This window comes from Panthera leo, chromosome C2 (genome assembly GCF_018350215.1).
Source record: "Panthera leo isolate Ple1 chromosome C2, P.leo_Ple1_pat1.1, whole genome shotgun sequence".
In the NCBI taxonomy this organism is placed as follows: Eukaryota; Metazoa; Chordata; class Mammalia; order Carnivora; family Felidae; genus Panthera; species Panthera leo.
This window is the reverse complement of record NC_056687.1, coordinates 81725364-81740248: the sequence shown is the minus strand read 5'-3', so window position 1 is coordinate 81740248 and position 14885 is coordinate 81725364. Positions and strand designations below refer to the sequence as shown.

General features: G+C 39.1%; 1 protein-coding gene and 1 long non-coding RNA gene across 2 annotated transcripts in view; one reads left to right on the top strand and one right to left on the bottom strand.

Annotated features, from left to right (window-relative positions):
- LOC122198845 overlaps nucleotides 1-11240 on the top strand; it is a 48609-nt gene extending 37369 nt beyond the window's left edge. The window contains exon 3 of the long non-coding RNA XR_006193182.1: nucleotides 9497-11240. This is a non-coding gene — a long non-coding RNA (uncharacterized LOC122198845). The remainder of the gene's footprint in view (nucleotides 1-9496) is intronic.
- Nucleotides 1-14885, bottom strand: part of LIPH (lipase H) — a 44940-nt gene extending 30055 nt beyond the window's left edge. Inside the window, exon 1 of the mRNA XM_042903690.1 lies at nucleotides 14691-14885. Coding sequence (XP_042759624.1) covers nucleotides 14691-14739 — 49 coding nt within the window. The 5' untranslated portion in view covers nucleotides 14740-14885. The remainder of the gene's footprint in view (nucleotides 1-14690) is intronic.

Genomic DNA, 14885 nt, shown 5'->3' with positions numbered 1-14885 from the left:
ATTTAAAACTTCTTGCAGAGGCTCTGGATACTCAGCAATGAATGAAGTGCCAAAATAGAAGAGGCAGAAGAAGCTCAAATAGAGGGTTAAAAATTGAGGCTTTGAAATCCCTCACCCTAGAAAATACTGGTTAAAAATTGAGCCCCAAACTCACATATTCCTCATTTTGCTCTACACTGGCAAGTAGTATATACAGTGAGGCATGCTTACAATTGTCTGTCCTCCCCCCCCCCCCCACAGCTTAATTGAGATATAGTCAACAAGTAACATTGGAGTAAGTTTAAAGGGTAAAACATGATGAGTTGATATATGCGTACATTATAAAATGATTTCCACAATAAGGTTAATGCGCCCACATAGTTACATATTTTTGTGTATGTGGCAAGAACATTTTAGATCTACTCTCTTAGCAAATTTCAAGTATACAGTACTGTATAATTAACTACAGTCACTATGTTGTGCCTTAAATGCCAGAATTACTCACTCACCTATGTAAATATTTTCTCCATCTCTTGGCCTCTTTCATTTTTCTCTTCCTGTAGATTGCATGCTCCTGGAGAACGTGGACTGAAACTTGTCTGGTGCTTGTAGAGCAAGACCCAGAGCACATAATTGACTGTTTAATTAGTCATTTTACTGAACAGGAGGTGTCATGAGGTAGGGCTGAGCCTCTTGGTCTTAGCCATCAGTAAAACTGGGCTTTGTTCCTTGTTGTGTAACTGACTCACCAGGTGGCCTGGGGAAATCATGCCATCTTTCACTTGCCACCTACCTGCCCCAGAAAGGAATGCTTTCAGATTAATCACAAATGAGGTCATACTGGAGAAGGGAGAGATCCCCTTCCAAAGAAGAGATCTGTTTGTTTTGAGCAATATTAGGCCAGTGTGTCAGAAGTCACATATCTGAGTCATTGGAAGGCTCAGGTAAGAGTCGTAAAGTTTGGGCCAGAGCTATTTCTCAGCACATCCGCCACACCTTTCATGTCTATGGAACAGCTCAGCCAACCTCCTTGACTTGCTGAGCCTTTACCAGACCCTTTACAACGGACAGTTACTGAAAGGCAAAAAGGACAGAACAAGTGGATTTTTTTAAGATTTATTTTTCAGAGAGAGAGAGAGACAGAGAGGGAGGGGGACAGAGGATCCAAAGCAGGCTCTGTGCTGACAGCAAAGAGCCCAAAGTGGGGCTTGAACTCACAAACTGTGAGATCATGACCTGAGCTGAAATTGGATGCTTAACCGACTGAGCCACCCAGGAGCCTCCGGAACAAGTTGATATTTATTTTTCATTTGCTAGAACCACTCTGACTTCATGTATTTTTCAATGCATGCATTGGGCTCTGGAAAAGCCCATTGTAAGTACTGAGTGAAAAATGGATTTCCTCGTTCCTTTCTCTTAGTACAAAATATTATAACAGCTTTATATATATTTTCTCTCATCCTCGGAAGAAATGTGCAATTCATCCAACAAGAGTCTTCTTTCTCCTAGGTTCTGGGTCAGGCGGCATTTTAGAGGGAGAGTCAGGCATTAATGAAGTAAAACACACAAACAAGTATGAAATTGCAACTTGTGATATATGCCATGTTAAAAGAAATATGGTGTAAAATGAGGATTAAACGGGGAGTTTCACCTGGTCTGGGAATCAAGAATCTTCTTTTACATCATCGTGAAATAATGTATTTAAATACTAAGAATGGAAGATCCCTTTAGCAAAGTATAACATCATTACACTGAAGGACAAATTCAAGTTCCCAAACTATTAAGTTTTATTTTCATAGATTTTTACTTTTATTACCTAGACTTAATATTTCAGGTATTATATCCTTCTTCATTTTTATGTGCTTTATTTGCCTTGAATTCCACCAAATAATATTACAAGCTATAACTAGACCGTCTTTTTGTTAGCATTTGCCTACCGTGTTTTTATCCTTTGTAACCTTTGAATCCCTGTGTTTTAAGGGATCTTTCATATAGCATCTAGCTGGGTTTTATTTTATGGCCCAATCTGAGAACGCTTTCCAACAAAATACATGAGGGGCACCTGAGTGGCTCAGTCAGGTAAGCATCCGACTTCGGCTCAGGTCATGATTTCACTGCTTGGGTGTTCGAGCCCCACGTTGGGCTCTGTGCTCACAGCTCAGGGCCTGGAGCCTGCTTCAGATTCTGTCTCCGTCTCTCTGCCCCTCCCCTGCTCGCACTCTGTCTCTTTCTCTCTCTCAAATATAAAAAAAATAATAAAAAATGTTAAACAAAATAGGTGAGTTCACGTTTATTGGCCTAACAGACATAATTGGTGTGGAGGCCATAGAAGTGCCTGTCTCAGATCTGCCTTCACTAGACCCTGCTGCAGGGAGCACGGCTGAGTCACCTGTGCCTCCGGCCACTCCACAGTGTTCACATGAAGCCGTGGCTCCCTCAGGCCGCTCCCAGCCAGTGACTGAGTACCCACAGTGGGGTACTAGAGCCAGGCCAGGCAGGCTCCTCCTGCCTCACGTGAGATTCCAATAACTGGCTCAGACACACCCCATCAGCCTGGCTGAAGGATCCTCACAACTGTGCTGAGCTCTTCCTGTGCAATCCTTCCTCGCCCCCACTTTCCTGCATGTCAGATGTGCATTGTTGGGGAAAGGCTCTCTCTGCTTGCCCCCACCTCCTTTGTCCTTCCCACACAGTTCCTCAGGTAGATCGCTCGTGTGTCCAGCCCCGTGACGGTGTCTGCTTCTGGGAGGACCCCAGCTGACACGCATGGACTTAATACTGTAATGCTATGTTTTCTGATTTTAGTGCATTCTTGCTTTACCATCTGTTGCCATATGGATTGCCCTGTTGTCTCACTCTGTTGTTCTCATTTACGTATTCTTTCTCATACTGGGAAGATTATTGCCTGCTTTAATTTTTCTGGTGTTTACCTTTATAACTTGATATGAAATACCCACATCTTTGTTCATGGGATGTAAATGTGTGGACTGTAGGCCAGAAGCAGACTACATACAGAGCTGCTCCAGATTCCAAACATGGGTATATTTATTCAGACTTCATTATCCACCGGTGTGAACCCCTAGCAAGAATTCTTGGGGATCTGGAAGCTGTATTTCAGACTACTGGGGAGCACGTTTCTAACTTCTGCCATGTTTCCTGCTGCTGTCCTTGGTCAAAACAGTTGTCTTCCCTTACTCTGCTCTAGTCCTTGAGTTAGTGACAGACAGTGTCTAAGGGATACTTGGGTGGCTCAGTCGGTTAAACATCCGACTTCAGTTCAGGTCATGATCTCATGGTTTGTGGATTCGGGCCCCGTGTGGGGCTCAGTGTTGACAGCTCAGAGCCTGGAGTCTGCTTTGGATTCTGTGTCTCCCTCTCTCTCTGCCCCTCCTTCACTCATGCTCTGTCTCTGTCTCAAAAAATAAACGTTAAAAAAATAAATAATTTTTTAAATAAAAAAAATGATGATGGTATCAGCACACTCAGTACTTCTCTCTACTGATCCAGTGTCTACCTCCTGCTTTTCACTAGTTCCAAAATTCTTTTTAGTTCATCTAGTGATTCCTTTTTGAGTTTCAGAATAAATATTTAAGCAGCACCTGGTGGCTTAAGTGTCTTAAGTGGGTTAAGTGTCCTACTCTCGATTTCGGCTCAGGTCATGATGTCACGGTCTGTGAGATCAAGCCCCGTGACAGGCTCTGCACTGACAGTGTGGAATCTGCTTGGGATTCTCTCTCTTCCTATCTGAGCCCCCGCCTCCCCCCCACCCCACTCACCCACCACTTGCTTCTCTCCCTCCCTCTCTCTCAGAATAAATAATAAACATTTTTTAAAAATGTGTGTGTATGTTCTGAAGGAGGGAACAGAGAAGGTGTGAAAGGGAACGTGTGTTAAACTTTCTTGCCTTTCTTGGTAGAAAATGAGGAGGTAGAATAGATACTCTGAGTAAATAGAACAGAAACTCTCTGTTTCTGTGGGTACATCAATACGTAGAGTCTTAAATATTTATTTTTAAATATTACTGCCTTTTCAAGAAGGGTTAATGGGTAATATAGTTCCTAAGTTTATTCATATCCATAAATGAATTCCTAGGCCTAAATGACGACCTGGCTTCGAACAGTATTCTTTCCCCCAGGATTTATTATTTATTCTACTTTCTTCTTATATTGAATTCCACTCTAGAGAACTTTGTCCCTTATATGCTACTTGCTTTTTTCCTACCACACGCCTGAAGCATTCTTTCTTTGTTCTGAAATAATTTCCGCTGCTCGTGTAGATGCTCCAAGATAACTGATCTGTTTATCCATTGTTGTATATACCCTGTGCCAACAACAGAGTCTGGCTTAGAGTTGGCACCAATAAACGTTGCATGAAGAAGCGAATATCAACCTGTTAACACATTATTCAGTCATTCAGAATGATCCATCTGAACGCTGCAAATAGTGTATGATGTCATGTTTATAACATAAATGGAGTATGAAGTGACACATGCATTATGACTGAAACTATGTAAAAAATATGTCTGCAGGTGATAAGCTCTGCAAAATAATACGCAAACAAAAATGGGTTATGCATTCCATTTCTGATGTTCTCTGCTTAAAACTACCTAAGGTTATTCATTATTTTCCCCTCAAGAATTAGTAACATTTTAAAGGAAAATATTAAATTTATCTTATTTTGGACATAAATTTATCTTAATTTGGAATTATGTTCCAAATTAGTTTAAGTTTATTTTGGACATGTTACAAGTTAGTTTAAGTTCCTTGAGGGTAAACGCTGTGTTGTTTTTTGTCTATTATTGTGCCCCAGCACCTAGAGCAGGAACTTGACTTGTTGGGTCCCAAATTCTCAGACAATTTGGAGGGCATGCAAGGACCTGATATTTGTGAATAGCAAATTTGTTAAATTGCTTTACCCTCATAAATATAGTTCTTTTTATTCATATTTAATTTCTAGTTTATATTTCTAAAATAATTCAGAAAGCAAACCTCCTTTTGGTTATTGTGTTGTTTTGGTACAAAGTCAAGTTTACTCAGAAGTAGTATTAATAGAGCCTTTAACCAAGTAACCCAGAGCATGTTAAACTGGTTTCTAAAGCTTAACCTCTTCTATTAGAGTTTATTGGAAGCCGGAAAAACATGGCCTTTCCTCTTCAGCTTATTTTGAAATTCAATTACTCTGAAGTGCCAGTTCCTGTTAACAATTGGAAAATAACAATCGGATGGGTGATATCTCCTATCCAATGAGGAATTCAGACTCCTATGGAGAGCAGCCAAAGATAAGAGTAGAGTAGGATAGGATGTCAAAGAAATCTGGATAGAACATCTTCAGAAATAACATATTTGTGCCTGAGGTATTTTGTTATGATCTAATGCATGGTCGCCCACAGGCCAAGTTGGCCGTGACCATTTATGTATTGTCTATGGCTGCTTTCCTGTTATAAGGAAAGGCAAAGTTGAGTGATTGTAAAAGTGACCAATGACCCACAAAGCTGAAAATATTTACTATCTGGCTCTTCATGGAAAAAGTTTGCCAACCTGGTCTAATGGCATAAACATAATACCCAAATCCGATTTGGAAGCACGGATTTTAGAGTCAGATCTAGACTTGAAGTCAACTCCATTGCCTCCTAGCTATGTGACCTCAGGTAATTAATTATCTAACCTCTCTGAGCCTCAGTTTCACATGTGTAAAATGACCATAGTAATGCCAATCTGTCAGGCAGTGCTCTGCTGAGCCATATTGAGCCTGAGGCAAAAGAGAAAAAACTATATATATACTTATCAAAATATCCTCCCAGATTTTGAACCAGTGGGAAAAGTTTGTAAAAGCTCTACAGTCAGTCAAAACATAGGACCATAGGGGTAGCTGAGTGGCTCAGTTGGTTAAGCGTCCAACTTTGGCTCAAGTCTTGATCTCAACGTTCATGAGTTTGAGCCCTGCTTCAGGCTCTCTACTGTAAGCACAGAGCCCGATGTGGATCCTCTGTCCCCCTCTCCCTCTGCCCCTCCCCAGCTCGTTCTTTCTCTCTGTCTCTCTCAAAATAAATAAGTAAACTTAAAGCCATGATCATAGATATAGCCCTTTGTTATTCAGTCTGTTTATATATCATTGTTAACTCTCATAAACCAAACCACCTAGCAAGGAAAGGAACATGGCACAGACCCAGGAATGGCTGGCTGGTTGGCAATGACCTTTTCCATTATACAATAACACAGAGTTGTAAAACAGTCTATCTTTATTAAAATTTTGATTTTTTTCATCATTGACTTATTTGCATGGATTTTCATCTCTCAAAGACATTACACTAAAATATCACTTATGCCAAAAAAGTATCACTTATCCAAATCATTTGTTATGCATTGTGAGAATGCATTATTAATGATATTCATAGTATTATTTGCAGTAAAGTATCACTTAAATATTAAAATAGCATTTGCACATTGCATTAAAATATCGTGAAAGATAAAATTTTTATTGCTTTAAAATCATAAATATAATTTATCTTGATTATTGAGTTTAGGTGTCCCTTATCCCCTTAAATTTGCACCTGGTGAGTGCCTCACTGACTTTACCCTGATCCTAGCCCTGCTGTCAGGATTGTTGTGAGAAATAGACATAATGTCTATGAAGTATCTAAAGCATTAGCTGCAGGGTGCCTTGGTGGGTCAGTCAGTTAAGCGTCCAACTGTTGATTTCTGTCAGGTCATGAAATTGAGCTCTGGGTCAGGCTCCTAGCTGGGCCTGGAGCCTGCTTGGGATTCTCTCTCTCTCTGCCTCTCTCTCTCAATTAAAAAAAAAAAAAAAAGAAGAAGAAGAAGAAGAAAGAAAGAAAGAAAGAAAGAAAGAAAAGAATTAAATAAATTAATTAATTAATTAATAAGGCAAGCATTCACTGGTGCACAGTAAATGCTTAAAAATTAATAGTTGTTGATGATGTGGAAGATGAGTTGGGTTAATAGTTGCAGGGGCCAAGGGCAGTCCACTCCAACATGAGCTACTTGGCATGAAGATTATTTTGAGTTAAAAAGCAATCAAAAAGCAGATTCAGGAAAACCTCTTTACCTCCCCCTCAACTGCCTAAAAAGAATTTAGATAGAGGACCTGTTCCAGGAAGATAGCTATCACCATAGATGACTACCTTATGTTATAAAGTAGGTACTGTAGACAGGGAGGAACCTAGTAAGACATCTTTGACCAAAATTCTTTCTACCCCATTGTTTCTGAGTGGCCCAGCAAACACGATGACCAAATATTTACTTTTTCATTTTCCTGTGAATTCATTTCTTCCTTTTGAGGTCCTAGACCCATACCTGCTTCTCCTCTGTTTAGAATGACATATATACCACATTTTGCCTGACTGTCCTTTGGAATTTCCATGTCTGTGTGGATTCTCCATAGGTACTAAATTAAGTTTGATTTTCCTTTTTTTTTTTTTTTTTTAAGTTTATGTATTTATTTTGAGACAGAATATGAGTCAGGGAGAGGCAGAGAGAGAGGGAAACAGGGAGAATCCCAAGCAGGCTCCCTGAGGCCAGTGCTCAGAGTCCTAGACGGGGCTCCAACCCATGAAACCCTGAAATCATGACCTGAGCCAAAATCACAAGTTAGGCACTTAATGGACTGAGTCACCCAAGCGCCCCTAAATTTGATTTTCTTTTGTCTCATGTCATTTTGATTCTTGGTCTGGCTAGAAGCACCTTGAAGGGTACAAGAAATTCTTGCTCCCCAACATAGTACTGATCTTAAAGGGTTGTTGTGAAGGCTAAATAAAATAAGTAAATTGCTTAGCGTGGGATTTGCTATAAAGCAAGTGCTCAGTAAGTACCAATTACTTTCCTTCCATCATTTTGGAAGGATTTTGGAAAAGGGAAGCATATTAGTAACAGTGCTCTACCTGGTCAGAGAACATGGTTTGGTTCCGGCTCTGTCATTAACAAGACAAAACAAATAAATTATTTGGGCCATCCCTTTTCTCACACTGAGAGATTGGTTCCTCATTCCTTAGAGATTTAGCTAATCTCTTGCATTCCTTTTGGACACAAAATTCTAAGATCTGCAAGCTAGCTGGTTTGAAAGGACATGAGGCTTCTATTTAGGAAAACAAATTTCCAGGGGAGTCTTACTGACCAAAGACAACCCAAATCTCAAAAAATTAATGTAGCAAGAAATTAAAATTTTCTTTTAATTTTATTTAAAAGATCTGAACATAATCATACTTTACTCTTGGAATTAAAATGTTGACCAAATAGATGTTTTGTCACCTTTATGTTAAGCAGGTTTTTTTGGCTTATTAAATATCCTTTAGTTAATATTCATAGTTCCATATTATGATAAGAAAAGATAGGTAGGATTCATTAGGCAGAGGGGGAAGAATTAGAACCTGAGGTCCCTGGGTGGGGAAAAACACATATTATGGAACAATGCTGGGAGTATCTGACCACAGCAAACTCCCTCAGGCATAAGGTTCCTCTTAAGAATGTAACAGACCCACCTACTCCCCCTCAGGTTCCCCTCTGGAATTTGACAAAAGACCTGACTAAAAATAAGTAGTAGATCATAAAACTTATGACCCACAGGAATGATATGGCCATAGAGCACCCTTCATACGACAGAATCGAGCCAATCAGGATGGACAACCCAGCACCTAGAGCTATCAAGCCAATAAGGGTAGGGCCTAAGAAGGAACAAGTGGGTAGGGATGGGAGGGCTGACCAGAACCTTATAAAACAAGGACCCTTGCCTATAGCTGTGGGCATTCACTTTCGAATATCCTTTCTGATATTATATTCTAATAAACTTTTTCCTGCTGCTCATTTTGTGTCCTCCTGTTCCTTCTTCGAAGCAGCTATTCAATGAACCCCGGGTATTGAGGTAAAAAAATCCTGCAACAATATGCTACAATGAGGATGAATCTTGAAAACATTATAAGTGAAAGAAGCTAGTCACCAAAGGCCACAAATCATACTATTCCATTCCCATGAAATATCCAGAATAGGGAAATCTACAGAGACAGAAGGTAGATCAGTGGTTGCTAGGGGCTGGAGGATGAAGGGAGATGGGGACACAGGGGTGCAATAACTAAAGGGTATCAGGTTCCTCTTGGAGGTCATGAAAATGTTCTAAAATTGACTGGTGAGAGTTGCATATATCTGTGTATGTAGTAAAAATACTGAATTGTACACTTTAAATGGGTGAATTACATGTATGTGAATTATATCTCAATACAACTGTTTTAAGAAATGGTTCCTATAATTTCCAACTTTTCAGAGTGAAAAGATGAAAAGTCTTTTGGAGGTAACTGGGCAGAAGTTTCTCTTTTTGTGTCAATATCAAAACAAGCTTCATTTTCTTTCTCCGATGGACCTCCATTTCGTACCACTGGAGGTTAAATAAAACTCCCATTTCAGTCAGCCTTTCTGAGGAGGGTTTGTGGCTGTTCCTGTGCAAAATAAACTACTCTTATTCTCAGGCTGAGGAACTACTTATAGCTGTTATCTTGTTTTATCTTTGCCAGAGAAAACTGTACTGGATAGACAAAACGCCCTCTTGATTGGAAGGACATCTCCAACCTTTAACCACTGGCTGTATTTATTTAGGATACAAGAGACTAAACAGACATTTGTTTCCGTGGATTGACCTGTTTCATCTGAGTCCCAGTTGGAGACGAAAGTGTGATTCCCTCGGATTGATCACTGACAACCCCACTCCTTTTCTGATGAAGCTTCCAAGGGATACTTTTGCTTTATCTTCAGAAGGCCTACTGCCCTGGAGCATGCTGTTCTGGTGTCACACACAGTTTTCTAGCTTTTTAGTTTCTACCTGCTTTGGGGATGGATTTCATTTCCCACATTTCTGCCTGGGGAAAACTTCTACAAAAAGCAGAGGCTAAAAAAAAAAAAAAAAAAAAAGGCAGAGGCTCCTGACTCAGATCCAAAGAGTTGTCAGTGAAAAGAGAAGATGGAACTGTAGACAGAAATAACCCACTGATGAAGCAATTGTACGTGTGGGCAAGGGGAGAGAAAGTTCTGAGATTCTATGAGAATCAATAAGCACAGGTCGTTTCCTATTAAGCCTCTCAATGTGGCTGGGTCAATTGATTAGAAAGAAAAGTATCAGTTTCTCTTAGATTTATGGTTGGGGAATTGTAGTCCAGTGACCAAACCCAAGCGACGGGCGTGAAATTCCACCTAATTTAATCTTGATGCATGGTATGTAGTCAGGAAGTGAAACAAGTGTGGCCCTGACTCACACTTCTTTTATTTCAAGTTTTGGGTTCCGGGGCTTGCTCAAGCAATCATTTCTTTTACCCCCCAGCATGACACAGATGTGCTCATACCTTCTTTAGAACTGAGGTCCACAGTCAGGCATACTGACTTGATGTTTCCTGAAATATTTACTGAGTCCAAGGTTAAGGGATACACTGTTGAGGATTCTGCATTCTGGGCAACGGGTACTAGTCAATGTCTGGGACACAGCTCACCACATGTTAATTGGTGAAGCCAGCATGTTTCCAGCAACCCACACTAGAGCACATTTTAATGCTTGCCTGAAAACAATGTTCTGAAGTAATTTCCCAAAGTCCCAGAAATGAAAATCCCTTTAGGCCAGAAACTGCCTTGGAGAGATCAGAATATGAGTTGGACTCCTATTTTTAACAGAAGTAGAAGGGAGGGAGGGGAGTAATATCTACCTACCATGAAATTCTATCACATTTTTTAAATCTGGAAATTAACACTCTCTCTCTATAGATAGATAGATATAGATACATAAAATAAATGAACTTTAATTAAAAACAAAAACACAAAAACCTGTTCTGAGCCAGATGGTGAAGTGTAGGGGCCAAGGGCAGGCTGCCTCCAAACAGGCCACGTTGGCATGAAGATTATCTTCAGGTACAAAACAATCAAAACCCAGCAGATTCTGAAAAAGCTCTTTACCTCCCCCTCAACGCCCTAAAAGGATTTAGATAGAAGACCTACTCCAGGAAGAGAGCTATCACCATAGGTAACCCTTCTGTTATGAACTAGGTGTGGTAGATGGGGAGTAACCTAGCAAGGCCTCTTTGATCAAAGTTCTGTATGTCCTGGGTAGCTCAGTAGGTTAAGTGTGAAACTCTTGATTTTGGCTCGGGTCAGGATCTCACAATCGCACGGTCATGAGATGGAGCTCTGCTTTCAGCTCTGAACTCGGGTATGAAACCTGCTAAAGATTCTTTTTTCCTCTCCCTCACACTCCCTCTCTAAAATAAAAAAATAAAATAAAACAAAACAAAACAAAATAAAATAAAATAAAATAATAAAAATTCTCTGTGTCGCATTGTTTCTGACTGGTCCAGCAAACATGTTTACCAAACACTTAACTCTTTTTCATTTTCCTGTGAATTCATTTCTTGTGAATTCATTCCTAGACCCCTACCTTCTCCTTAGCTGAGAATGATAGATATGCTTCATCTTGCCTGTCTTTGGAATTTCCATGTCTGTGTGGAATTTGATTTTCTCCTATTAATCTGTCTCCTGTCGATTTGATTCTTAGACCTGCTAGAAGCACTTTGAAGGGGACAGGAAATTCTTGCTCCCCAACAGAAACATTCACAGTTGACTAGGGCCAAACCTGGTGGAGTATCTCTTGTTTGTTTTTTAAATGTTTATTTATTTTTGAGAGAGAGAGAGAGAGAGAGACAGACGTGAGCTGAGCTGGGGAGGGGCAGAGAGGAGGAGACACAGAATCTGAAGCAGCCTCCAGGCTCTGAGCTGTCAGCACAGAGCCTGACGTGGGGGCTTTCGAACTCACAAACTGTGAGGTCGTGACCTGAGCCAGAGTTGGACGCTTAGCCGACTGAACCACCCAGGCGCCCCTCTTGTTTATTTTTTACCCCAATAACTATAGGCAAAAAGTATATGGGCAAAATGCTCTCTTGGTTGGACATATCTGCTTCGAACCACCAGCATTTTTTAAGAATACAACTGAGAAAACAAAAGAGATACTAGATTTCCTCACTCTCTTCTCTTAATCATGTACATAAATATGCACATTCACACTCCACCCCCTTACTCACCTTTGTCTCCTTGTCAGAGGAGTCTCTCTCTGTCTCTGTCTCTTTCTCTGTCTCTCTGTCTCTCTGTGTCTCTCTCTCTCTCACACACACACACCAAAAATGGAGTTATAAATTATCTGTAGAGGATTTCAAATCTGAGGAAATAATTCTGTTTTTTTGGCACTAAGCTATTTGTCCTAGGCAAATATCTACATAGTTTTATACAAATTTGCCATAAGCCAAAATATTGACAGAAGAATAACTTTAAAATATATTTATGACAACAGCCTTAATTTAGAAAAATAGTTATCAACTTTTTTCCTTGGACCACCTGCAGCTGAAAAACCAGAGGGTCTGTTAGAAGAAATGCAGATTTTAAGCTCTCGCCCCAGACCCACCGAGTCTGGATCTCTGAGGGTGTTCTGCATTTTAAACAAATCCCCGGGCGATTCTGGTGCACACTAGAGCTTGCTAGCGATTGCTTTATTCACTGGTAAAATTACGGCAAATATTCCTGCCATGATATCACAAAGGTTAGAGCAAAACAAAGATTTCCAAAAGTGAATGACCTATATTCTCTGCATTTCAGAATCACATCTTAATAGTTGTTGATTTTTGGACGGCAAGCTAAAGAAGGGGAAACACAAAAAGTCGATGTACTTGTGATGAATAATTTCCACTATCAGGTGCCTATTATTCAAACCCTCTCTCCTGGAAGTTGCAAGTTCATGGTTTTGCAGATCCTGAGAAATCTAAATTTAGTTTACAGCTATAATTATGTTTTTTTCCTTCTAGCTACAGAAGTTTATTGTGCTGTGTCTCTCCTTAGATTCTGTCATTCAGCAGTAAGTCTTCTAGAATCATTTAAAAAAGACCTTGCTGATGAGATGTTAAGTAAAAAGGCAGATCACAAAAACATTAAGTTCCAACTTTATGTATAGAGATCCATAATGCGAGATTCAAAGAAAGTACCCACAAATTATCATCAGGCTTTTGTGTCAGGGTTAGTTCCACTCTCCTAAAACTATCTCTAAATTTATGTTCATTTTCTAAATTTAAAAATTATTATAAACACACACTTCTTAAAAGGTTGACTTCTCGGTGAAAAATATCATCATTAGCATAATTTTAATTTACTATTAAATCAGCTTCAAAAGCACAAATTGAGAAAAATTTGTTTATAAGCCTGAAATCCTAATACAGCTAATTTTTCCATTTCCCTCCTAAACTTTATCTACAGACATACATACGTGATTTTAACATAGCTGTTATCTTTGTTGACTTATAAATGTGAATTGTTTTGTCTACTTGGCATTATTTTATAAACATGTTTGCACATTTCTGCATAGCTTCAGAATCTTAAAGGCTACATTTTTTAAAAAGTTGATACTTTATCCATTACTGTGTGTAGAAACATTTCTGCTATATCTAGTTTCAAGTTATTATAAATAACATAGTTAGAATCATCTTCCTAGATGAGTTTTTTCTTTTATTTTCTTATTTTTTTAAGTTTTATTTATTTAAGTAATCTCTACATTCAGTGTAGAGCTTGCAGTCTCAACCCCAAGATCAAGAGTCACGTGGTCTTCCTGCTGAGCCAGACAGGCGCCCCAAGTTTTTTTCCTTTCAAAAGTTATTTCTTTAGAATGAATTCTCAGCAATGGTTTTAGTAGTTCAAATGGCATAAACATTTTTACGGATACTGTATGTAACACATTTCCCTTCAAAAAACTGTACCAATTTTTTACCATAAACTATGTGAAAAAGAACTGGATTCCTAAGAAGGCTGAGAAGTGTTGAGTTTCTTTTTAAAAAGTATTTCACTTCAGGGACTCCTGGGGGTTTCAGTCAGGTGAGCTTCCCACTCTTGATTTCGGCTCAGGTCATGATCCCAGGGTCGTGAAGCCTGCTTGGGATTCTCAATCTCTCTCTCTCTCTCTCTCTCTCCCCCTCGTGCTCTCTCTCTCTCTCAAAAATTAATTAATTAATTAATTAAAATAAAAATAAAACAGCATTTCACTTTATTTTTGTTATCTTGCTGTGTAAATTAGTTTTATTTATTTAGTAATCTCTACACTAAACGCGGGGCTCAAACTCATGACCCAGAGATCAAGAGTTGCATGCCCTTCCAACTGAGCCAGCCAGATGCCCCTGTACGTCACTGTTTTAATTTTTATTCATTATCATTAATAATTTTTAAGTTATCAATATGCTAGACACAATTCCAAGGGGTTTACATAATAAAACTATGTTTTCCTAAAAGATAATTTAAATAAACCCTCAGTGTATGAAAGCTTATAAAAACCTATCCTCTATGTATTAGATATTACAATAAAACAAAACTTAAAATTTCTACAACATAAATGATTTTATTTCATAGAGGTGGAAAGGCACAGAAAACTTAACTATGAAAGAAAATAACCTTTAGATTTCCCAACACATTTATTTTTCATACATCAGAAGAAGTTAATTCAAAGGAATAATAATTTCTTTCATTACTGAAAAAAAAATGTTCAGGGTTAGAAAGTTCATTTAATCCGTATCTTCTTTCCTTCACAATGACTAAATAAGATTCAAAAAGTCCACTGAAGGGAGTGGGCTGATAAAATGCAAAGTGACAATATAAAATAATATTTTTTAAATAATTAAGTAAACCATTCATTAAATGACCTACCTGTTTTCACCAAGCAGATCAAACTGAAGAAGAAGGATAATCTCAGCATATGGAAACTGGAGAGAGTGTGTGTCACATTCACAAGAATAATTTCCTTTGCAGAGCCTTGGAGTTTCCACTGAGGGCTTTGCTCAGAGGGAGCTCAGATAACTACACCAGAGGTGTGGTGACAACAGGAAGTTCCCAGGGACTGCA